The sequence below is a fragment of the Sparus aurata genome, chromosome 21 (genome assembly GCF_900880675.1).
Source record: "Sparus aurata chromosome 21, fSpaAur1.1, whole genome shotgun sequence".
NCBI lineage: Eukaryota > Metazoa > Chordata > Actinopteri > Spariformes > Sparidae > Sparus > Sparus aurata.
The window spans coordinates 18,925,787-18,950,257 of record NC_044207.1 but is presented as its reverse complement, the minus strand read 5'-3'; the positions used below and the strand labels follow the sequence as shown (position 1 = coordinate 18,950,257).

Here is a 24,471-nt window from a genome sequence, read left to right as displayed (position 1 = left end):
ACGCTGCACTTGGGCAGCAAATGTTCTCATTAAGCTGCTGGCGTTAATTAGCGGTTATCAGGGCTCGCGACCTGCGTGAACGACAAAATCAGCAGGGAGGGTAAGAAATAGGCCTATATATATATATATATATATATATATATATATATATATATATATATATATATATATATATATCTATATATACATATATATTAAAATGACGATGTGTGACCGGTGCAGTCTTATATAGTCAGCAAGGTTTGAGCATTAATTTGCACAAAGCATGAGGGGGAAAGAAATGACTTTGTTTGTCACGATTATTCTGAGGGCAAAATATCAACCCAGTGAGTTTTAATCAACAGATTAAAAATGAGCGGGAGACACTTTTCTAAAATCGGAGAGGATTTCATAAGAGAAGTGGACTCCTCGTCGACGCACAAAAAGAAAAAATAAGAAGCGATCTATCCAAAGAGGTGTGTCCGCTCATGTCTGATGTGCGCCAGCGTCCGATTGTTTGCGTGCGCGCGTGTCTGCTTCCCTGTAGATGACTAAAGTTCCCCTCGTGTTCACAGGTCAAAGCGATTCACCCGGACTGCGCCATCATCTCTCAGCACCTGAGGGCTCGGGAGGTCTGCAGCCAGACGAGGAGGAGCGAGGCGCAGAACCAGAGCGACCACAGCGGTGCGTTCATGCGCGGAGTGGCAGTATCTGCTGCTGGCTTTGTGTTTCTGAGAGGTGCACTGCGAGAGGTTTTTAATAGACAGGAATGTGGGCTCAACTAAAGAAAAAAAAGAAAAAGGAAAAAAGAAAAAAGCAAATGGTAAAAAAGGAGTGAAAGAAACAGAAAGGCAGAAATCAATCAGGATGAACTTCATGTGGGATCTTTGGAGAGATTTATTTGCCTCTTAGATGTTGTTATGTTGTTGCTCAGCGGAAGAGCACACACAACACACACACGCACGCTAGACATTAGGTGTAATAACTTTCACTTTATAGAAAGTGCTTATATTACAGTTGTTTAATTTAGAGTCACACCAAATGCCATAGTTCCTAGGTTTTAGTTGTCTAAGTGTTTGTATGTATTACTAATAAGACGATTTGTTATAAAGTGACACAATGTAGTGAAAATATGTCCGTCAAATTGTGTCAGAGCCCAAGTCGACGCCTTCGAATCGCTTTGTTTCGTCCTCACAATAGTCCAAACTCGCCAGGTATTCACTTAAAGGTGCTACTTGTAAGAAAAGTTGAATAATGACACTATGTGGTAATTGTGTCACACCTCAAAAAAAAAATGTTTCTTACAAATAGCACCTTGAACTATCATGTATGTCAAAGAAAAGCAGCAAATTCTTACGTTTCAGAAGCTGGAACTGCAGAGTGTTTGACATTTTTGCCAGATAAAATGTCTAAAGAGATGAACCGGAAATCAAAGTAGCTGCAGATTAATTTTCAAGACAGGACAATTTAATTTCGTCCCTTTTAAATGACCACGATGACCAACAACACAGGAGTCTAAATCTTTAGATATATACAGCGTGTACAGCGATATTCATGTAACTAAGGAAAGTTATAGAAACAGTGGCAGTCAGCTGGAGGTGGATCAGTGGGTGGTGAAAGGTTAACTGCCTTTAATAGAAATAGCAGCGGAACAGACTTGATGCACATAGAGAGACAGTAAGAGACAAAACAGATGCAACACGTCACATTTGTCATGACGTGGTCTTACATGAGAAACGGGCGAGGCTGTCGCAAAGACCTGGCTGCTGTTAATGGCCCGGCTATTGTCCAAAGCAAAAAAACAATCCCAATTTCATAGAAAAGCCTGATATCTGCGCTATGAAAAGACAGCTTTTGTGAGATCTAGTGGAAGGAATGCCATTTTCTGTTCCCGGTGGTGAAGGTGAACACATATCAGCGTAGGAACAGACTTTGACACAACACTGGAGCGCTTTCCGTGAAGTGAGTGTCTGTTCACTCTTGTTTTTACTGCGGTTTAAATCGCTCACTCTCTTCATCTCCCTTGCCTCCCTCCATCAGCGTGATCGTCTTTCTTTTTCCAGTCTAATTCTCACAGTTATTCCATTTGTTCCTATGTTACCTGGGGATAGTCGAGGAAAACAACTTCAACTTCCTTCCTTCCTGTTTTGGTTGCGCAGTGACAGACATAATGCAGCGTTTATTAGTCTGGTAAATATCGAGCTCTGAAGGCCGAATGCTACAGTGAAAGCGAGGTTTGTAGATAGACCAATCTTTATGTGGATGGTCTACAGCCATCACACTGCGCAATCAGCGTTAACTTCAGTGTAGGATACTATGGTGTGCGGTCCTGACATGGGCAGCACCATAAATATATGATGTAGGAGACACTGCTCACACACTACTTTGATATATATATGATTATTAATCACTATCAATTAATATTACACTCGTTAAAGGGGGCACCACCTCCGTGTTTAGTTATTGGAATAATCCGGAGGACATTATTCCAAACACCTAACTGTACCAGTTGGCTTGGACAGTTAGAGTCCATTCAAAATCAATTTATTCAATATCAATCAATATTCAGTCTCAATATTCTGAAGTAGTGAATTCTTTGCACGTATCCATCGGTTCTCCATATTAAAATTAAGTTCCAGACAAAGACAAACGATTATATGTTTATTGACTAAATAATTTGGGTAAAATAAAAGACATGACAATTTTAGACGAACAACAGATAACAGAAAATGTAAAGACTGCAATTAGGAAAGTAATAAAGTCGTGTGACCGTCGGTAGATGGTAAAGTTAAAGGGTCGGGTTTTTATATATTAAATATTACGGGAGTAATCTTTTAATACTAACGAGACCCTAATCTTAATTCTTTTAAGTTCATAAGATAGAAGTTAGAACTTTGACAGAAGTCAGAACTTTAGACAGAAGTCAGAACTTTAGACAGAAGTCAGAACTTTAGACACCACTCATTCTCACGTGTGTGGATCCAGCTGTATGAAGACGTTCAGCCTGTTTTGTCTGGGCGTCAGGAGGCACTGAAGCTTGGTCTCTTTGAGAGTTCTGGGTTGGACCACGGCACGGCGCGTCGATCCAGTAGCCAGAGGGAAGGCCGGTACTCTGTTGAGGGACTCTTGGTCCGAAGGCCCAGCGGGTTTCCGCCTTGGGAGCGCTGGGGGCAGAGTTGATCTCGGCTGGGAGCACACAAAGGCTCTATTTACGGAGACTCCTTGCACGGCTTCTGAGGCAGACGATGGACTGCAACGTTCTTCATCAGATGATTACAGTCTTGAAAAAGACTTTTGTTGGTGGTTTCAAATAGTGGTAGTCAAGTTCTGATTCTGAAACTAATTCAACTTCTTCTGGATCAGGCGGTGATACTTTAACAGTATAAAATCAAAAAGAAAAGAATTTGTCCTATTAAAAACTTGAATAAAAGTGAATACTTAAAGTAGGGATTCAATTCGCTTGTCTTAGCTTGTTGCAAAAATAAAAGTAAAGATTACTTTAAAAATAAAAATAAAATAAAAATGAAAAACAAAGAAGAGAAGAAAGAAGAAGAGGGAGAAGAAGCAGGGGGAGAAGAGGACAGGGGGAGAGCGTGTCCGGAGAAGAAGAGAGAGAAGAAGTAGGAAGAGGGATGAGAGAGAATGAGAGCAGGGGAGAGTGTCTGTTTTTATGGCCTGCAGCAGGGGCTGGCTGACAGTGTCACACCTCCTGTGATCTGAGTTGAGGCTCCCAAAAGTTAATCTAACTATACTATTTGTATTTAACATTTCGAAATCGTGTTTAAACCTTCCCAAAACTTCACCATCTTAAAAGTCGAATGTTTGCCTTCGTGAAAAGATGCAACATGATAATGATCATTTGTCATTCGAAAGAATTATAACCTGATTAACACATGAAGCACTTAAGTATACAACATATGACAATAAAGTATACAATACACAGTAGAACCAAGGACTTATACATATTCCTTGTAGTTCTATCTTTTAACAAAACATATCAGACATTTAACTGGTAAATAATACAAGTATTACACAAGGAATGGTGATCTTCAAATCTCTCCTCCATCGACAAAGGGGAGGGGGTTTCTGTTGACCTCAAACTTATTGAGTAATAAACTTCATTTGGGCTTCACAATAACATAAGAAAGATCTTGTTGAATGACCTTCTTACTCTATTTCGGGATCCATTAAATTTAAGAAATTGAGATGTAGTTTATTTGTTATTTAGGACTTTTGGGTGAGAACAGAAGACTGAAAGGGGGGACTGGTATGTCAGACCCAGGAACAACAACGGTCGTAAATAACAGTTGTACATGTGAGGAGAAGAACACACAGATTAGGTTTCCCATTAAGCCTTCCCCCACTGGAGAATGTTCCAGAGGAAGAGACACGTAGATTAGAAAAACATCTTAAATCACCACATCTATGTTAGAAACCAGTCCTTCTTCCTTTTGGTGTGACCAAAGAAAACTCTATCAGGCTTGACCTTGTTTGACCTGAGGAACAGGGGTTCATCTTCTTTGGAGGAAGAGGAACAGACCAGATGTGCTTTAGTCGTTGTAAATTACAAAGAAGATCTCTGGTGATCTGTTTATTGCAAGAAAAACAACATCTTCCCACTCTGTGGAGAGGAGAGGAATTTGCCAGGCCAGGATATGGGGGCTTTCAGTCCCAAATGTTGGAAAAAGGAGTTGATTTGGGTTAAAGGTAATCATGGCCAAAATGAGACCACTTTACGATGCAGAGACAACGGCTTGTGTTCCTACATCAGAATGATGAGATCAGCAAAAACAGTTGTCTGTTGCCAGTAGACCTGAATACTGATTCAACGACCTGAATATTTCTGCCGCTTGTGTCAGGCGATGGGTTAAAGATGCAGTAATTTCACTCCCAGCAGCAGAACAGTGCTGCGACACCCCTTTAATTCTTGTAAGGGAAAATTGTCCTTGTTCAGGTAGAGGGCTGCTAATTCTCCAAAGAGTCTTAGACTCAGCGTGATGAATGAGATCCCTTTAATACATGCGGCGTGGACAGAAGACCCTAGATGTTCTCTCTCCAGTCTTCCAAATGTTACTGACATGAATACAACAGAATAGGGGTTACATACTTTTACAACAGGAGTTAATCATTTCTTCCCAAAACAATGACCCCCTGATGTTTGTGTCGATCATGCCTTTCCCAGGACTGTGTGACCCTTTGAGAGAGTAGATAGATAGATAGATAAGCTTTATTTTCAGACTCAAGGTCCATACAAAAAAATAAATAAAAGCAAGACACACAGTACAAAAGGATTAAGAAACACACAATAAAATAAAAACATAATAATCTAATGACTCATTTTTAAAAGACACTTATATCAGTGCCCCCAAAACTGAGACGTGCAGCGCGTGTCACTATAGATAATGTTCACCATTGCCTCAACATTTTGATTCTCAGAATCATTTAACCGGCAGATGAACCTGTGCATTACATTTCTCAGAACTGCTTGCAGTGTGTTCACTCCAGCGCTCACAAACAGCTCACTCGCACTGGTCCATCTGGGCCTTTTTAAAAGTAAATGTCATCCTATCTACTTTCCTGTTAACACCTCAGGCAGAGAGAGCTGTCCCTCATGTGACTTTCTGACCCTTACACTTTAGGTGAAAGAAAAAATTAAAAACTGTTAACTGGAAACTGCTAATTTCCCACATTCCACTTCAGCTCGTGGAATCATTAAAGCTTCTCGTCTTATTTTGAAAAGATTGAGAAGGCAGAGAATGGCTGAAATTTGTTATGAGCGCGGACCGAGTGTTATTACACCATGTAGGCTATTAGACTGATCTAATACCCACTCTGACACCTTTGCTTCCCCCTGGTGAGGGTTCACCTGCTTGTCCTTCCAATCTGACTCGTTGACTTCATTATATACTAATGAACCTGGCGTCTCCCAGAGGGCCGCCCTGCATGTCACCGTAATGCACTGCGTCACAAAAGCCGAGCTCTTCTCCACGTCATCAGAAACGGCCCCAGAATAACATCACTCTGACAGCTCCCCTCCATGAGAGTGATGAACTTTACCATTTTCAGATTAATTTGATCTTAATTACCCCCAATGACTCTGAACACAGGAGTGACACAACACGCAGGTGTTGTTGTTATCCGCTGCTCATTACGCAGATGAAAGTCAGCTGATGGATTTCACTGTCGCAGGAGGTGTGTTCTTGCGTCCATCAGTGTGCTTCCAACCATGCAGGTGATTTGTAATTGTGTTGAGGTGGAGAGTCATGCAGATCTGAAGTCTCACCTTTGTGAAATAATCATCAGTGTCGTCAGTGACTGACGCCTGGAGGTAATGGGCCCATGTAGACGTCATAGGATGCTGTGAAACGTTTGGCTAGCGGCCAAAAATCAGCCAGCTACTGTTGAGAATTGTCTTGCTTAATAGTTTAGTGTTTTATATAAATAGTGACAAAGTGCCTGTCAGGAGATATTCAGTTAATATAGTATAATATGGAGAAAGGCAAAAAACCCTCTGATTGAGAACCTGGAATAGCAAATATTTGGCATTTTCAGCCAAGCAGATGAAAGCATTTATTTGTTGACTGGTGATTCCACCAATTTGGTTCAAACTAACATAACTCCGCAACTGTTGGATGGATTGGTACAGATGTTCATGGTGCCCAGTGGTTTAATCCTTCGGACTGTAGTGTCCCCCTGACTTTTCATCTTGCTTCATCATTAGGCCAACATTTAATTTGCCTAGAACTTTGATTTATTCTCCTTGCCTGTACCGTGTTGAGTGCTAATTAGCGAACATTAGCATGCTAACGTGCTAAACGAAGGTGAGGATCACGGTAAACGTTGCTTTTTACCTGCTGATCATCAGCATGGTGACATTTTCATTGTAAGCGTGTGAGCTTGCTCCCATTAGCATTTTGCCCCAGAGCACATCACTGTGTACAGCCTCACAGCCTCAGGTGCAGCACGGCTGTAGACTCTGAATCTCCTGTAAAACGTTTTGTATTTCCTGTGATACAAGTGTGTGTTTTCATTTATTCTTTTGCACATTAGTACAACTGCCGGATGAAGAAAATGATATTTTGCTAATAAAAGTATAGCTTCACAGAGCAGATTATATATACAGTATGTAAGTTAAACAACTAACTGATCCATTATTTAAATTAATGCTAATGGACAGACTCAAACTTTACGACATGAGAAACACTTTGAAGTATCATTTTTTAGAAGTACATACACATTTCTTAAATAGTGTATAACAAATTATAATGCAGTTGCAAGATGATATATGGATATTTTCTGTGTTTATCAAGGATCAATGTTAATTTTTTTTACACTTATCACTTCTACAACGACATATTATTACAACTGACTTACATCATCATTCATTATCTGTTTATATATCAGCATCCGATTATTAATGCATCACAGGAAGAGGTGAAGGTATTGACAACTGCAAAAACAAACAAACAAACAAACAAAAAATACCCTATATCCATGTTCAATTGCATTATAATGTAAGATAAACCATTTATTACATGTTTTGATACTACTTCTTAAACTGTAGTGTTACTGTGCTGAGCAACCTTCTTTGATTGACGAATTGATTAACTGACTGTTTCTGCTCTTGTTTGAATAAGAGCTGATTAATCAATTTATCAGTGATTCAATCGTGGAAAATGTTTAGACATTTTATTCTGAAGGTTTTTATGGCTTTTACCAAGCTGAACAGGTGTTTTTGTATTTAAGTAGTTTCTACAAAGCAGATTCCCCTCAGGCACTTTATCTTTCTCTGTATAGAAACAGTTCTCTCAACAACATATTCTCTATGGTGAAAAATAAAAAAGTCATCCAGTTCCACCCCCAGGAAGCACTCACTTGGCATCCAAAATAATTTCAAATGTTATTATTAATCAATTAATTAATTAATTGATATTATTATTATTATTATTATTATTATTATTATTATTATTATTATTATTAATAATAATAATAATAATAATTAAAGTGAGGTGAAAATTCAACTGGCTACCGCCTGTAGAGCCTAAGAATAGAGAATTGCTCAGCGGGTGACAAAAACTTTTGATTAATCTAAAAGAAAATGTTTGAAATTAATCATCAATCTCTTGAAATGACAGACAGGAATCATAAAATAATGGTTTTCTCCACATGGTAGTTTAAATTCCCCCCTGTGATTAAGCCCGAACACAAAGATGTCTGTCCCAGTGAACAGTATAAGTTTCCATAATTGTGGAGTGGCTTTTGTGACATGGATGAATGGGGATAAATGTTTCTTTTAACATAATGTTGATCATACGATTGTGCCTCTTTCTGTAGTGACTCTAAACTCGGGCTAAAAATGAAATCCTTTCATAATCAGCGCATCACAGTTGTCACATCACTCTCAGTGTCTGTATGACTCAAATCCAGAGATCTGACTTTTTACATCTCGGAGTGGGAACTCTCTTCTGGGAATATTATTCCACTGCTTGAATTTCATTCGCACTTTGAAGTAAACTGATCTGTAAGAGCAGTCCAACTAACATCTTGAAGAAAACAACCTAGATAGAAACTCAGGCTCAGCTACAGTACAAAGGACCTGGCTGGTACCAAAAAGTCGTAGGTAGCATTTTCAGAGCAAAACACGAAGATAAGAAACAAGACATGGAGCCTGAAGCTGCACTGGCAGCTCTCAGAGGCTGCTAACATCAGCACGCTAACATGCTTACACAATGACAACACTATGGGTCTGGTTATACAAGAGAAGAAGTCGTTTTCTAGGAAGATGTCTGAATTGAAAAGTGTTTTATGATTAATTTTAAAACACACAGTAATGATCCGCCTTGTGTCGTGGTTGTTTATTGTTATTTTTAATCCGTCGATGTGGATAAATGAACACTAGTAGACCAGCATTTAGCATAACAACGTAGCAGCTTCTCCTATCAGCACACCTATCAGCGGGGGCGAACAACACATGACACCCCCAGTACCCTCCTGCAGCGTCTGAATGTTGCCTAAATGTGCTTTGTATTTTTGCAATTGTCTCTGAATATTTAATTGTCGATTTTTTTGCTATTTACTGAAATTTAACCGTAAACTTTGGAAAGGTGTGAGAGGGAGGGGTTTTCAATGCTGTCCAATCATCCATCAAGCTCTTCCGATGGAGTATACTGGTGTCTACAGGATGTTTAGTCTTTACCATGTTCACCACATTAGTTTAGCATGTTGGCATGCTAACATTGGCTGAATACCATAAAATACAGTCGAGGCTGATGGGAATGTCAGTTGGTTTGAAGGTGTTTTGTCGTCAATTAAAGTAAAGCACAAGTTATAATGAGCAATGGATAAAAAGTTTAATACAATTCATCCTCTTGTGTGCTGCAAATTTCATAAAAATCCATCCAATAGTTGCAACAGTCTTGACGAATGTGTTGGACCGACCAACCGACTGATAAACCGATCAGCAGACCAACATTATTGATAAGCTAAATCATCATGATCATCATGTTGGATTTAATTTCTGCCAGAGTAGATGTTAAATCGTCATTTTGCTGCCATCCACCATCAACGTGAGACAGAACGAAACCTTCCTCGTGATGTACTTTGTAATATTGCTCGTGTTGAGCACCAAACTGGGAGACATTTATCCAAAAGTACCAGCATTGTCCTTAAAATTAAAGGCAACACACACAGACGTTGACTTAAAAACACCCACATTCATTATCTATACGAGCCCACGTTCTGTCAGCGCGTCACTTCATGTCAGTATGCGACAACTCTCTCCTCCACCCACCAAAGCAACCGTAAATGTGTCAGAATCTCCGCCAAAAAAATTGAAATACTATTTGGAAGCGGTTCCCTCTGTTGAGTCGATGCTTCTGTTTTCCTATTAGGATTCGATTAAGATTAAACGGATGTGTGTAAACCTGAAGATGATCCTCCTACATGTAACATGCTTAAGAAGATCTTCCCCTCTAACCAAAATTGAAATTTTCAGAGCAGGAGCAGTGGAATAAGAAACCTTGATATTTGAGAGCTGTTAATCCCTGATACCAACTACCTCAGAGCAGCCACGGAGCCCCTGAGTAAAGAAACTGTACCTCCTCCTAAACTAAACCCCAGCAGATAGTTAAAGGGATATTCCGGTGTAAGTTTAATCCATGGTCTAAATCACCGAGAAACTGTGTTAGACTCCCTCTCGAGAGATCAAGTTAGCAGACCGCTAATTTACAGAGTGTTGTCATCCTCAGAAACGACCGCACAACAACAATACACTGCAGTAAACGGATCCAAATATAAACCGCCACCAAAAAGCCACAAATAATGCTCAGAACAGCACCAAACTTCAGCAACAGTACAAATAGGGTCTCAGCACATAGTCTGGGGCATCTAACCTCCGCTAGCTTAGCTGGATTTCTATTAGGAAGCTAAAAACAGAGTTCAACTCTCCTCCATCAGCTTCCGGGTCGGGGAAGTCCCGACGCGACCATTACCGAGTGCGGTTAGAAATGCTCAATTCCGTTCTTTTCCCTGTCCGCTCTCGATAATAACTGTTATAAACTGGCATGTAAGACACATATGAACTTTGATTGCTTTTCCATGGAGTCATCATCATACATTTTCATCCATGAGCCACGGAACTCTACTGCACTCGATAATAGACTCATCGGGACTTCCCGTCAACAGGAAGCTGCTGCTTTTCCGTAGAAATCCAGCTAAGCTAGTGGAGTTTTAATGCCCCGGTCTATGTGCTGAGACCCTATTTGTACTCTTGCTGAAGTTTGGTGCTGTTCTGAGCATTATTTGTGGCTTTTTGGTGGCGGTTTATATTTGGATCCATTTACTGCAGTGTATTGTTGTAGTGCGGTTGTTTCTGAGGTTGATAAAACTAAAAACGTAAATGAGTGGTCTGCTAACTTGATCTCTCGAAAGGGAGTCTAACACAGTTTCACGGTGTGTTAGACCATGGATTAAAGCTACACCGGAATATCCCTTTAACTGCAACATCCTTTATTTACAGGCCTGTACTTCGTTGCCAGGCATAATCATCTTATTCACAATGGATTTTCTTACGACAAGACTCACTTGACAGGAGGCAGTCTGAAATGCATTGTTTGTTGGAAGTGATTAATTGCGGCTTAGTGTGGATGGAAGCTCTCAACAGGGAAGAAATCTTCGTTATATTTGTAGGGGCTTAGTGCGGACGCAGCCACACCAAGACTTTCAAGTTAGCCCTCTAAAGATGACAGGAATCCACCTTTTTCCGCAGCAGATATTTTTGCCTTTGATAGCAGGAGAAGCAAAGATGCATTTCAGGTTAAATGTCCTGTAGTGTACCAGTGAGCAGAAACCGAGACTTAAAGGTAAAGCAGTCATTATTTATGGTCTTCTCCTTCCATAAATGTCTGAATATCTTCGTTCAAAATTGGATACAAGCTTTTCCAGAGCACCAATATGTCTTTCCTAAAATTACTTGTGTGTTACTCTGACATCAATATTTCATACTTTAATTTCACACTCCTCTAGCTCTCCCAAACAAACAATTTCTTTTCTGAGATCTGATAAGGCATCTGGTGGTTTTTCGGAAACAAGCTAGAACAATGTGTTTTTCTTGCGCGGACTGAAGCCAAGTTGCCCCCCTCCGGCAGAATCTACAGCCGATTAGCATTGCTTGAGTAATCAAGCCAAAACTCAAAATTTAAATGAGGGAGTGGGTCCGATAACAACAGCAATTAGTGGTATGACTACTAACAGTAATAGCATCATACATATACCATGTTCAATAGTAAAAAAGATAACAAAACAATATGTTTCTTAACAGCCAAATAATAAACGGACGCACACATTAAAAATAAAAACATAGAAAAGACAAATAAAAGCAACATTTAAAGAAGCATCTCCTGAAGAAAAATGCACTTAATTACTGTGCAAATGAATGAGCTGATGATGCTGATTGACATACATCTTTGGGAAATTTTACCCATTATAATAGCAAACTTACCTGAATGTCTCAGCTGATTTTTCTACACTAAAGAAGCACTATGTAGTTTTGAAGAAGAAATTCAACCTCAGTATTATTGAGATAATAATACAAACACAGAAATATATATATTTTTTTCCATAACTGAATAAACAAGCTGTTCTGAGAGGAAAATAAGGTCCTCAGAACACAGTTTGAAGCTAGAAAAGGTGGCAGGGTCTGCCACGTATAAATAAAGTAAAACAGTATAAGAATTGTATTGTCCTTTAAGGTCAGCTCTTTAATTCAGTTTATTCAGCAATGAGTACGAAGAGTTTCGCTATTTAGTTTTGTTTACATCTTCTGATCAGAATTTCCTCCCCAGAATTAAATCAGAATCAGAATCAGAATCAAAATACTTTATTAATCCCCAGGGGGGAATTGTTTTTGTTCCAGATGCTCCATGCAAAGTAGAATAGAAATATAGCATGAATGGAAACAAGAGATAAAGATAAGATAAGAATATAAAGATATAAATAATATAGTAAAGTAGACAAAGTCTGAAAAGGATTCTACCCTTGTTGCATAATTTGTTGAGTTTTGTACTTAAATTATCCCGAATGTTTCCAACAGTGATCAAACCAAGAAAACCCCTAACTTAAGGGTGTGTTTCATTTAGTCGCCTGCCGCTGTAACTTCTGGGAAAAAAATAGATGACACATCAGAGAGTGAGGGAAGAAAGTGGCAACTTGACCAAAGACTTTAAAACATGACCTTTACAAACTATTAATAGAGTTTGTAATAGCTCTGTAACAATGGAAGAGATATAAATACAATTGATGTCTATGTGACTGCTTTTAAAACTTAATCAGTCAAAAAGTATATAGGTTATCAATTACAGTAATTAAATGCAGCTACATTTGAAACATAAACTGTCTTGGTAGCATAAGAGGATATGTGCACTGAAAGTCTTTTAACATACATTTTTAAAAAACCTGCAGAAAGTTATTTACTCACTGATACATGCATAGTACGGAGCAGTGAAGTTAACATGCTATGGCGGCAATCACCCCAACAAATACAAACAAGAATGAATAATAATAAATCCTGTAAATAAGGCATTGTTTTGAAAACCATGAGATTGTGCTATTCTTGGTGCTCGAGTCAACAGAGTCTGAAAGCTGCACGGTTCATAGCACCAACCCTGAGACGACAACTCACTGAGCAAACAGTGACAGACCTGAGATCTGAGAGTGTTTCAACACAATCCCTCTGCCCCTCCTGGATCCTCGGCTTCAGGAATATCAGTCTGAGTCACACTGACAGCAGTATAGGGGAGACACTGACTTCAATCATTTCACAGGTCGTCTCTGTGAATAATTTCACACTGTTGCCCCACTATCGTTTGGTTGGAGGTGACATCATTTGCATCCGACTTCCTCATTGGATACGAGTGGTTGGTTTTGTGAGATATAGGGAAATCCAGGCGTAGAAGTGGATAATGGATTTGATACACTGGCTTTGTGTGAATGAGAAATGTAACAGATTGCTACTCTCATATTACCTGGAGTGCACACACTCCATGAAAAGGCCCAACATGAGGCTGCATAGATTTTAATAATAAAGTATTTACTACCGTCGGAGTTGTCTTCAGACAGCGACATCTTCTTGATTTTAGTTACACAAGCAGTAAAGCACTAAGGATGGCAATGTCAGTCTGGTTTTCTACTTTGGTCCAGACTGAAAATCATCAACTACAAGATTAACATGAAATAACCATTCATGGTTCCCAGAGGATGTATTCTGTAACAGGTTTGGTGATCTGACTTCATCAGAACAATGTATTACCAGCAGGTCATACCCTTCAGTCTTCTAGAATATGATCTCGAAATATGGAGTGAAACTAAGTTGAATGATTATGATTTATTTGGGTAAAATAAACATGGGAGAGTTTCCTGATGCTATTGTGTTGAAGATTGTTTCACTAAAAGTTAAAACTAGATCGTTTTTATTAGTTCCTTCCTCAGTTTTTGTTAGTTATTGATACAAAAACCTGAGATGAGGAGCAGATGAGATGGATTCACACAACATTTTGTGCAGATATTCGTGGTTCCCAGAGGACGAATCCTGCATTCTAGTTTAGTAGTTTGGTTTGTGAGCAGTTGCCTTCAAACCTGTCTCTGACTGTTGATGGTTGCTTTTAGCTACTTGCTAACAGTAACAATACCAACATGTTCACGCTGTTAACATGCAGATGTGTAGTAGGGGATGTTACTTTTACTTTCGCATATTAGCATGCTAACAAAGTACAGTAGAGGTAAAGGGATGTCATTAGTTTTGTAGGTAGGAACTGATTTTTTTTTTTTGGGGGGGGGGGGGAACATTATATGGCTTTATTGATAGGATAACTTCAGAGAGATGACAGGGCAAAGTGCCCCAGGCCACTGCAGTGAGGCCAAAGCCTCTGTATGTGTACTGAGCTAATGGGCACTCTGGAGGCAAAGTTTTTGATGATCAGGGGATCACAACAGTCAGCATGATTTTCTCTCTGGGGACTATGAATGTCTGCACAATATTTGACAGCAGTCTAAGCTGTAGAGATGTTTCAACCTGGATCACAATGCTGGAACGACATAGCTAGCGTGGCTTCAAAAATACAAACTCAGATGGTATTTCTCAGATCTCTTCCACTCATTTTCACATCTTGGCTCACTCAACACTTCATAGTATGTGTTGTCATAATAACTCAAATGTGACTTAACTTGCACCATCCTCACACATGTAATACTGCCACTTTCTTGCGCTCAACATGCAAAAAACCTTCTCATCTAGTGGCTGTCAAACTTCTTTATTGTGACGCCATCATTTGTTACCTCACCACGACTGCTGAAGACCAAAAATACATTTTCAAACTCTACTCTTGTTATAAATACATCGTGACAGCCAAGTTACCTTCCAGTAGATGAGTCACAGCATCAAATTTACATATTAAGGGTTTGAATATTACATTTAAGTGACATTATTGGTTATTTTATGTCCCTGACTGTGTTTTGAAAACATTCAAATTTAATTTGGGACCCATTCCAATTAACAAAAAGTTAAATTTATGGATGAATAAACACAATGAAATAAATGACTCCAGCGCGGCACGAAAAGTGGTTCACAGTCACCCTGCAGAGTGAAGAGTCCTAGTTTAATGTACCGGTTGTGTTTATGCTTTAGTCAGAAACCACTCCTGGCTTCATGATCCTCGAAATCTGAAGAGTTTATACTTTTTTAGAGCAGAGATTTCCTGCTTAATATGTATTTGACACTTGTTTTGGTCTCTCTTCAGCCTTGGGGAGACATGAAAAACTCTTTTAGATAAAAGATTCCTCACTGCTGTTGATGTCCCCCTGCTGTGGATTGAGATGTCTGCAGATACTTGCAGCACCACACACCAGACTTATCACAGTGATTAATATACATCCGAGTGGACTAACGCACTCTGTCCATTAGTTTTTCTGTCAAAACTGTCACTTTGCCTCCTGAGACCAAAGAACATTATATACTGGTTAGTAATCTCAGATTCATCTTCAGTCTGGACAATGGATGGAAAAACCTGGTGTGCGTGACATGAAACAAAAGCTTTTACCGCAGTCCATTTACAGACGGAAGACAAGGCACGTCCAGCTCTGTTGGAGTGTGGATACGACCTGTCAGCTGGTTTAGATTTATTAGGCATGGATTAATATAAATATCCTCTCTGGTTACATGAGAAGAAGTTGTCTGACTAGGTAATCAGGTCACCTGTTTGTACTGTAGTTTGACTGGGTGAATCCATGTTAGTGAATGTGTGGCACAATGTTTCAATTACTTTTTCAATACGCACAGTTTAAGAAAAGGAAGCGTGTGATGCTGTGAGAAACTCATCATTCTTTTGCTGGAGAGCAGGACATTATTTTTAATTCATAGAGCCTGTCAGCAACACTGAGAAGCCCTTGACTGATTCATAAATAGAACAGAATCTGCTTTTCCTTTGATATTTTGATGCATTCACAGGCGCACAGTAATGCTGCTATACTTTAATAAAGGGAACAGTCTTTCTAAGCTGCTTACCTGAATGCATAAACAAGCTGTTCCACATTATAAGCAGAAAAAGCCAGCCTGACAGTGGCGGACTCAGGATTTGCCTAAGTTACACGTGTAATGGAGAACACTGTAAATAAAATGAGGCCATTGGGGAGTCAAGATGTCTGCTGAGCTGCCTGCCTACATCTTCCTTATTCACATTACCCCAGGAGATACAATGTTTACCATATAAAACATCTTAGTTCAGCATATTTTAACATGCTACTGTAGCTCTCAACACAAGCTGAGGCTGATGGGATATAATACATTTTGAGGGCACATGTACATAAACATTTACATAAAGTAGTTTTAAATGAATTGGCGTTATTGGCATGACATTTGACATAAGTTGCAAAAAAGCAATTACAATTAAGGCAATGAGAGAATAATTCCACCTTCCACTAACTGCTTTAGTGGAAGGCTTACTATTTATTTGTCTATTTTTACAACAAAATGCCACCTAAGAAAAGTGAAGAAGACCTCATTTCTCTCTCAGTTGTACGTGAGCTCTTGGACCAGCAGAAGTCATATTACAAGGACCTTATCACACAACAAGAGAATAGCTTCAAGGGTTTTGTACAAATGATAAATGACTCAAACAATAAGCGTTATGATGATTTGTCTAGAGAAATGCAGGAGGTCAAAAGGAGCCTTGAATTTTCTCAAAGGGAAGTGGACGAATTGAAGGCCACACTCAAATATGTAACCACTGATGCTGTTAAACATCTTCAATCCAACATTGAGGCTCTTCAAGCTGATAACAAACACTGGTTGGACAAAATGGAGTATCTAGAAAATCAGTCTAGAAGAAACAACATTGTCATTGATGGTATCCCAGAATCACCTGACGAAAGCTGGGCTGACTCTGAAAAGAAATTTAGAGGAATGTTAAGTGAAAAAATGAAAATCGACCAAAAACTTATTGAAATAGAAAGAGCACACCGTATTGGAAGGCCATCAAATGATGTCGAGGGCAAAAGGCCAAGATCCATGATAGTGAAGTTATGTAGGTACAAAGATAGGCAAGTAATCCTCTCAAAAGCAAACCATCTAAAAGGTACTAACATCTATGTGAATGAAGACTTCACGGATGCTGTGCGCCAAAAACGCAAAGAACTGCTACCTGAGATGAGAGCTGCAAGAGCAAGAGGAGAATGGGCCTATCTTAAATATGACAGACTCATTGTACAGCCCAGGAGAGAAAAGCCAAATAATTAGTGGTAGTAATACGTCACCCTAGGTTTTTGTAAACCATGTATCCACCTGTTTTAAATAATTTATGGCTAAACAAGCCCAGTGTTCATATGATGAAAGGGGAAATAATTCAAATTATGCCCTGGCTAATGTCCTAACTAATCATGATCTTAATTTACAGCAGCTTCAAAATGATGATAAGGTCTACAATGATTTATTTAATCCTGATTCATTTTTGCCTTTAAATAATGTATCCATAAATGCTGATTCGTATGATACAGCTTATTGCTCATCTTCATGTGATTATTTCTCGGAAAAACATTTTAATTCTTTTATTTCAACCTACAGAGAATCCAACATCTTTTCTACTCTACATCTGAATATAAGAAGTCTCCCTAAAAATTATGACAATTTCTATCATTATCTTTCATCATTAAATCACGTCTTCTCAATTATTGCATTAACTGAAACATGGCTCACAGAGGATATTAACTCCCTATTTGAAATTGCTGGCTATTCAGCCACACACAGATGTAGAGGAAGTAGAGGTGGTGGAGTTTCTCTATATGTTCGTAAGGGTCTTGATTTTAAACAAAGAACTGATCTTGAAGTGAAGTTTCAAGACTGCAACAGTGAAGCTGTTTTTCTAGAGGTTCAAACTGTTGTCCTGAAAGAGAAAAAAAAAGTGATTATAGGTTGTATATATCGTCCTCCAAATACCAACATCAACGAGTTCAAAGAAGGTCTGCTAGAGGTATTGGAACATGTTGACAAGGAGAATAAACCTTGTTATTTACTAGGTGATTTTAATATCAACCTTCTGAATGAGGAAATCAAACAACACATTGATGATTTTATGAACTTACTGTCCTCCAATTATTTCTACCCTTTAATTAACAAGCCCACAAGAATAACTAGTAAATCCTCTACACTGATTGATAACATTTTTACTAATGCATTTTCTAATGTTACTAAATCTGGTATTCTTTATACAGATATCTCAGATCATATGCCGGTTTTTCAGCTTTCTGTCTTGTGTGGTAAATCAAATATGTCTGAACCAAAGAAGATTCCATCTCGCAGGTTCAATGAAAAGAATATCAACACCTTCAGAGAAATGTTGGCAAAATTGTCATGGGAAGCTGTATATGAGGCTCTGAATGTAAATATAGCTTATGATTATTTTTTTACCAAGTTTTATTCTGTTTTTGACCAATGTTTTCCTCATATAAATAACAGTAAAAAAAACACTGCAGGCATGAACAAACCATGGTTTACTACTGACCTTAGAAAATCTGCCTTGAAGAAAAATAAATTGTATAAAAAATACATACAAAGTCCTACTCCTCTAAACTATGCTGCATACAAATCATTTAGGAATAAGTACAATCATTTTCTTAGAAATGCTAAACGGGAGTATTATAGTGACCAATTTAGAAGTTCTACAAATAACATTAGATCTACATGGGACAATCTGAAAGAATTGCTCAATATGAAACATGCATCTTCTCCATCCCCAGCTGAATTCCAGGATGGTGAAGTAAAGATAACAGAGCCACCCCAAATTGCAAATAAATTTAATGACTTTTTTGTGAATGTGGGACCATGTCTTGCAAAACATATTGGTGACACTATTGGTTCTCCCACTGATTTCATAAGTAAAGAGTATGTTTCCATAAATGTTTTTGAGCCTGTAAAGACCACGGAAGTACTTGATATTATTATGAGTCTCAAAAACACCTCTGCTGGCCATGACGAGATTCCTGCCTCATTGATCAAAAAGGTAGCCTCTCTAATCATTGATCCCCTAACATTAATTTTTTCCATGTCCCTTGAATCAGGTATTATCCCTCAAGCCTTCAAAATTGCCAAGGTTATTCCGCTCTTTAAATCAGATGATCCAACTGTATTCTCTAACTATCGTCCCATATCAATATTGCCTTGTTTTTCTAAAATTCTTGAAAAGTTGGTATACAGCAGAATTATGAAACATCTAACTACTAATGATATTTTGTTTGAACATCAGTTTGGGTTTAGGAAAAACTATTCTACGTATATGGCTCTTTTGTTCCTCAGAGAAAAAATCACTGCTGCACTGGAAAAAAATGAATACACTTTAGGCATTTTCTTAGATTTATCAAAGGCTTTTGATACGGTAAATTACGAAATTTTGTTATCAAAAATGTCATGCTATGGTTTTAGAAAACATGTTTTACAATGGATTGCAAATTACCTACACAATAGAGAGCAATTTGTTGTCTTCAATGGTGTCCAATCACAGCGGGCTGTACTAAAGTGTGGTGTCCCACAAGGGTCCATATTGGGACCCCTGTTGTTTTTGATATATGTTAATGATCTTGTAAATGCATCAAGTTTATTGTCGCCTATTGTTTTCGCTGATGATACAAACCTCCTTGTCACTGACAAGAATTTTGATTCCCTTATTGCTAAAGCTAATACTGGACTTTTCCATTTTTCTTACTGGTTTAAGTTAAATAAGTTATCATTGAATGTCAAAAAGTCAAACTTCATTATTTTCAGAAATAAAAACAAGAATTACAATGCAGATAAAGCTAAAATCTATATCAATGATAGTGTACTTGCGCAAGTTTCATCAGCGAAGTTCTTGGGCATCTACATTGATGAAAAACTTTGCTTTAAGAATCATTGTGAATTTGTTTGTAAAAGGTTTCAAAATCTTTAGGCATTATAAAAAGGGTAAAACAACATTTGAAAAAAAGTACACTTCTAACCTTGTATTACAGTTTAATCTATTCTCATATCTCATACTGCAATATAATTTGGGCCAGCACCTACTCTTCTTATTTACAAGCAATTCATAGATGTCAGAAATCCTTTGTAAGAATTGCCACCAACTCTTCTTATCTAGCCCCAACAAAACCACTATTTAAACAATTACAACTTCTTACAATTTATGAGGTGAACAAGTACCAAACAGGGGTTCTTATGTATAAAGTAATCTGCCTTCCTGCATCTCTACCTAATTTTTTTCCAAGCTATTTTGAGTTTAACTCACATTATCATACACATTCTACAAGAAGAAAGAATGATTTACATATTCCTTTCTGTAGGACCTCTGTTGCTAAATTCTCATTTGTCTATCAAGGTGCAGTGTTGTGGAATGATATAAAACATTTTTTAGAATCTAGTTTCTCTATAAATACATTTAAAACCAAGTTCAAACAATACCTACAGACCTAGTCACATCTTTACATCATTGGGTTTTAATTGAAATGAATCTGCAATTTTATGGATATTTTCTGTTTGTTGTTTATTGTGGGGTTTTTTTTTTGGTTTTTTTTGTTTGTTTGTTTTCCCCTTTTTTTCTTTTTCTTTTCTTTTCTTTTTCTATTGATTGATCTGTTTTAGTGATTTTGTATTGAGGGGGAGGATCTTATATAAGCCCTTTGGGTTTCTTTTCCTCTCCTGCACAATTATTTGTCTTTGTATTATTAAACAGAATTCTTGTTTTATCATTGTGCATATAAAAAAATAAAAAAAAAATAAAAAACTTAGGATAATACAATTGCCAAATCTACTCACGGACCCGCTGTGAGAAAGGCTGGTCTACATCGAACAGCATGAAAAAAAAAAAAAGAGAATAAACAAAATAAAATAACCTGGTGACAGTAAGTAGAAAATGGTACTAGTACATTTTCAAATGTCTATCTATTGGTAGTTGCTGTGGCAAGAAGTGACAAAGACTGTAAATGATAAAAATTGACATCCCTTTACAAAGTTCGCAAACTGATTACCTGAGAGTTACATTTAACTAATATGTAAACTATGAAACTTAGATTTAAAGTTGTATGAGCTGAAATGCTTTAACACCCTAAGAATTATCAGTCCAATTAATTTGATAATTCTGAGGTAATCCGTTTATTTGTTTTCAAGTTAGATCACCTTGTCAGGTTTTACAGTGTATGAGGAAGCCAACCCTCCACATCTTTTCTCCCTTTTGTGCGAGACTCAGAAATTCGGTGCAATTCTTTTGGTCAAATTTTGGAAAGAATTCCTCTTTGATATATTTTGACACTCGAAAAGTGTATTTCTGTCTCTGCAGCTCCCTCATCACAGCAGCAGCACAGCGGGTCTTCTCTGTCTGCCCTTCTCAGTCTTTCAGTCCATGAAATAATAGTCAAGTTACTTGTATCAGGGACCAAAGTGGTGAACCTTCTGACAGACAGACACAGCTATCTGCAGAGAACACAACAACATTTCAGAAAACTTGTTTGTGACAACCTCAGCTCAGCTGACAGAACAAGCTGACTGATATTAATGTGATGAGACGGACAGAAAGCTTGAACTCCACAGATCAAATCCAGACGATCAAAACACAAGAAAAGTGCAAACAGGAAATTACTATGATCGTATTCTTGTTTTAGTCGCTGCATTGGACGGCTTTGGCTGCCGAGTGAAAAGCAGAGACATATCTTGAATAACTAAAAGGTCATCGGAATAACAATTGATCACAACCTTTCCTTCTAGACAACGAAATGTGGCCGAAATCAAGTTTCCTGACACGTGGATGCAGCTCGGGGAAGTGACATTACCCTCAATAAAGCCTGAAGGCGCACAGATGTCAGCCAGTTATATTTTAAAGAGGACTTCAGAGGATATTTGGTAGAGATGGGCTGTGATATGACTCTCCGTTTCAAATCTAAGGCAACATCAAAATATCCAGATGGACTATTTGATCTGTAGAGTCCCTTTACAGTCTTTGGAGAGTTATGAATCATCATACACATGTTAATTCATGCTATTGTCCGTCTGCTTCTTAAGACCGTCTTTTGAAATATTCATTTCAATATGAAGAATGTGGAAATGTGGATTATGGATGTGGAAATGTATATTCAGTTAACTTTTTTTTCAACTTTGAACTCTGACCGTGTTCATCTGGCAAATGAAGCTGGATGAAATTACAAACTCGCCTTAATCCATATTTTTGATTTTTATTCAAATTGACACTGTGCTGCGTGTCAGAAGCTCTTAGTGCAAACACATTGGGAGGTAACGCTGCATCTTTAAGCAGCGTTTAACTCACTGATGTGATTTTTCTGGCTGCACATAAACTTTGGTATCAAATTATGTAACTGGTCTTTTAAAATTAGAAGTAGAAGAAAATCAGAAGTGACAAAGAGACAAAGTAAACAAGAGAGTGGTAAAAAAAACTTTGTCATGCAGCTTTGCAGTATCCCACTTTTTCCACCTCAAGTACAATTTCCACCGTTTCCTCTCACACACTTATTAACCGACCCTGCTGCTCCGTCTGTTTGTGCTTACAGGATGTAGAACCGAGTGGGACAACATCGGGTGCTGGCAGAGAGCTGAAGTCGGGCAGGTGGTCAACTTATCCTGCTCTGAAGTCTTCCAGCATTTCTCCAGCAATCAAGGTTGGTTTCCAAGTCCACACACAGAAAAGAATACCTTATTAATTAAAATACAAATGGTAATGTCAAAGTCCCATTCTCTCTCATGGTGCACCGATGCTCCACTACTAACTATATATATCTGTACTGTATAATCTGCCGCGCTGATGCGGGGCGGAAGTCACTCTGATGATGGAGTGCGGAATGAATTATTCATGCATGTTTGTTGGCGAGAATCTATATTATGCTCTGAGAAGTTTCTGGCAGGAGAAATGACGTTAAATCTTATCTTCAGGGCACACACGTCACAGTCTGACATCCTCTCGGGCTGTTAATTTGTTTTTCCTGAAAGATAGTGCTGATGACTCCAAGAGAGACATATTCTTAAGTTTGAATAGTGTGGTCATGACAGTGAAAGTGTTGTTGAGCAAAAAGGTTTTTATTTATTTTGAGACAATGTGAAAGTTTTTTTTAAGCACACATATTTTGATATTGGTGTTATTTATTCAGTCACAAATAATCAAAGTGTTCCGATTAGTGAATTGTTATGTTATAGGTCCCTTTTTAATCAATTATTCATTGTTTGCATCAGTATCAGTGTTTCTAGGACATCTTTTTAATTTTTAAAATATAGACTTCTTTGTCTTTCAGTCTAAAGACTCACAATGTAAATTAACAAATGCCGTGCTGTTTGTGCTTTGTAGTCTTGAAAGGAACGTCATTATGATGGTATCATTAAGGGAGATAAGGTCAGGGTCATTAGGGAATAATGTCCTTTCCTCTTTACCTTGATGGGAATCATGTCTCATTAGGATCTGAATTGCAGATCACTCACACAGACCAGAGTTTGTGCGGCTGGCGGCATCAGTTCCTGTTTGCATTTCTGTACGTCTTTGTTCAACCAGTCCAGCTAATTCCCGCACAGCAGCACGTACAAACCCCACAAGCTGACAGCCTTCTCCTCACACCTGCTGTTTCCAAGTGAATGTTAACCTGGACAAAATGCCAGTTGACTTAAACAAGGGCGTGAAAGCGCCGATCCTTTTCTAACTTAATGTAGCAAAATGGTCCGGGAGGGGGAGTGTCAGTGGAGCGGCCAAAATGTGCTGAAATTCAAGAGCGCAGGAAGGGCAAGCTCCCGTAACAGTGTAGCTGCAGTGTGAAATGTAGAAAATGACATACTTGATAGTTGGGCTGTCACAATATCAGATATTCATATTCATGGTTATCGCGGCCAAACAAATTCAACGTTAAGATATTATCACGATTTTTATTTTTTCAAAAAAATGCCTGCAATTTTGTCTGTTTACTGTGTGTTTTGTCTCTTTTTTAGCAGATAAATTACTCTTAAAAAAGAGTGTAGAGAGATTGAGTGATTACTTAGATTCTAGTGAAGAGGCACCTAGACAAACATCTTTGTTGAATTATACAGACAATGTGCAATTTTAACAGGATATCAACATTTCATTATATAATGTCGCGCTTATCATGAAACCTTTGTATAACAACACCCTGACTCTATATTATAAGAAAGCAATGTAGAGGTCATAAAGAAATACAATAGTTAGTAGTGTCAGTACACAAGAATGCATATACATTTAAAAATGTCATGTTATGCTAATTTTTAAGTTCATTCTTTTATTTTGCGTGTCTCCAAGTAAATATTTACATGCTTTGAACGTCCAGTATTGTAGAAAGTTAGATTTCCAGTCTTTTTTTATTGCCAAGTATAAAAATGCTCAATACATGGAGAAATGCACACAGCCCATATTTGGAAAATTAGCCAAATGAATTGTGTTCATTTTCAGGTTCATTCTTTTATTTAGGGTGACCTACAAAATG

General features: G+C 38.1%; 1 protein-coding gene across 1 annotated transcript in view; it reads left to right on the top strand.

Moving 5' to 3' along the window:
* The window catches only part of ghrhra (growth hormone releasing hormone receptor a), a 49,800-nt gene that overhangs the window by 639 nt on the left and 24,690 nt on the right, over positions 1 to 24,471 (top strand). Inside the window, exons 2-3 of the mRNA XM_030402063.1 lie at positions 555 to 663; positions 22,546 to 22,653. Coding sequence (XP_030257923.1) covers positions 555 to 663; positions 22,546 to 22,653 — 217 coding nt within the window. The remainder of the gene's footprint in view (positions 1 to 554; positions 664 to 22,545; positions 22,654 to 24,471) is intronic.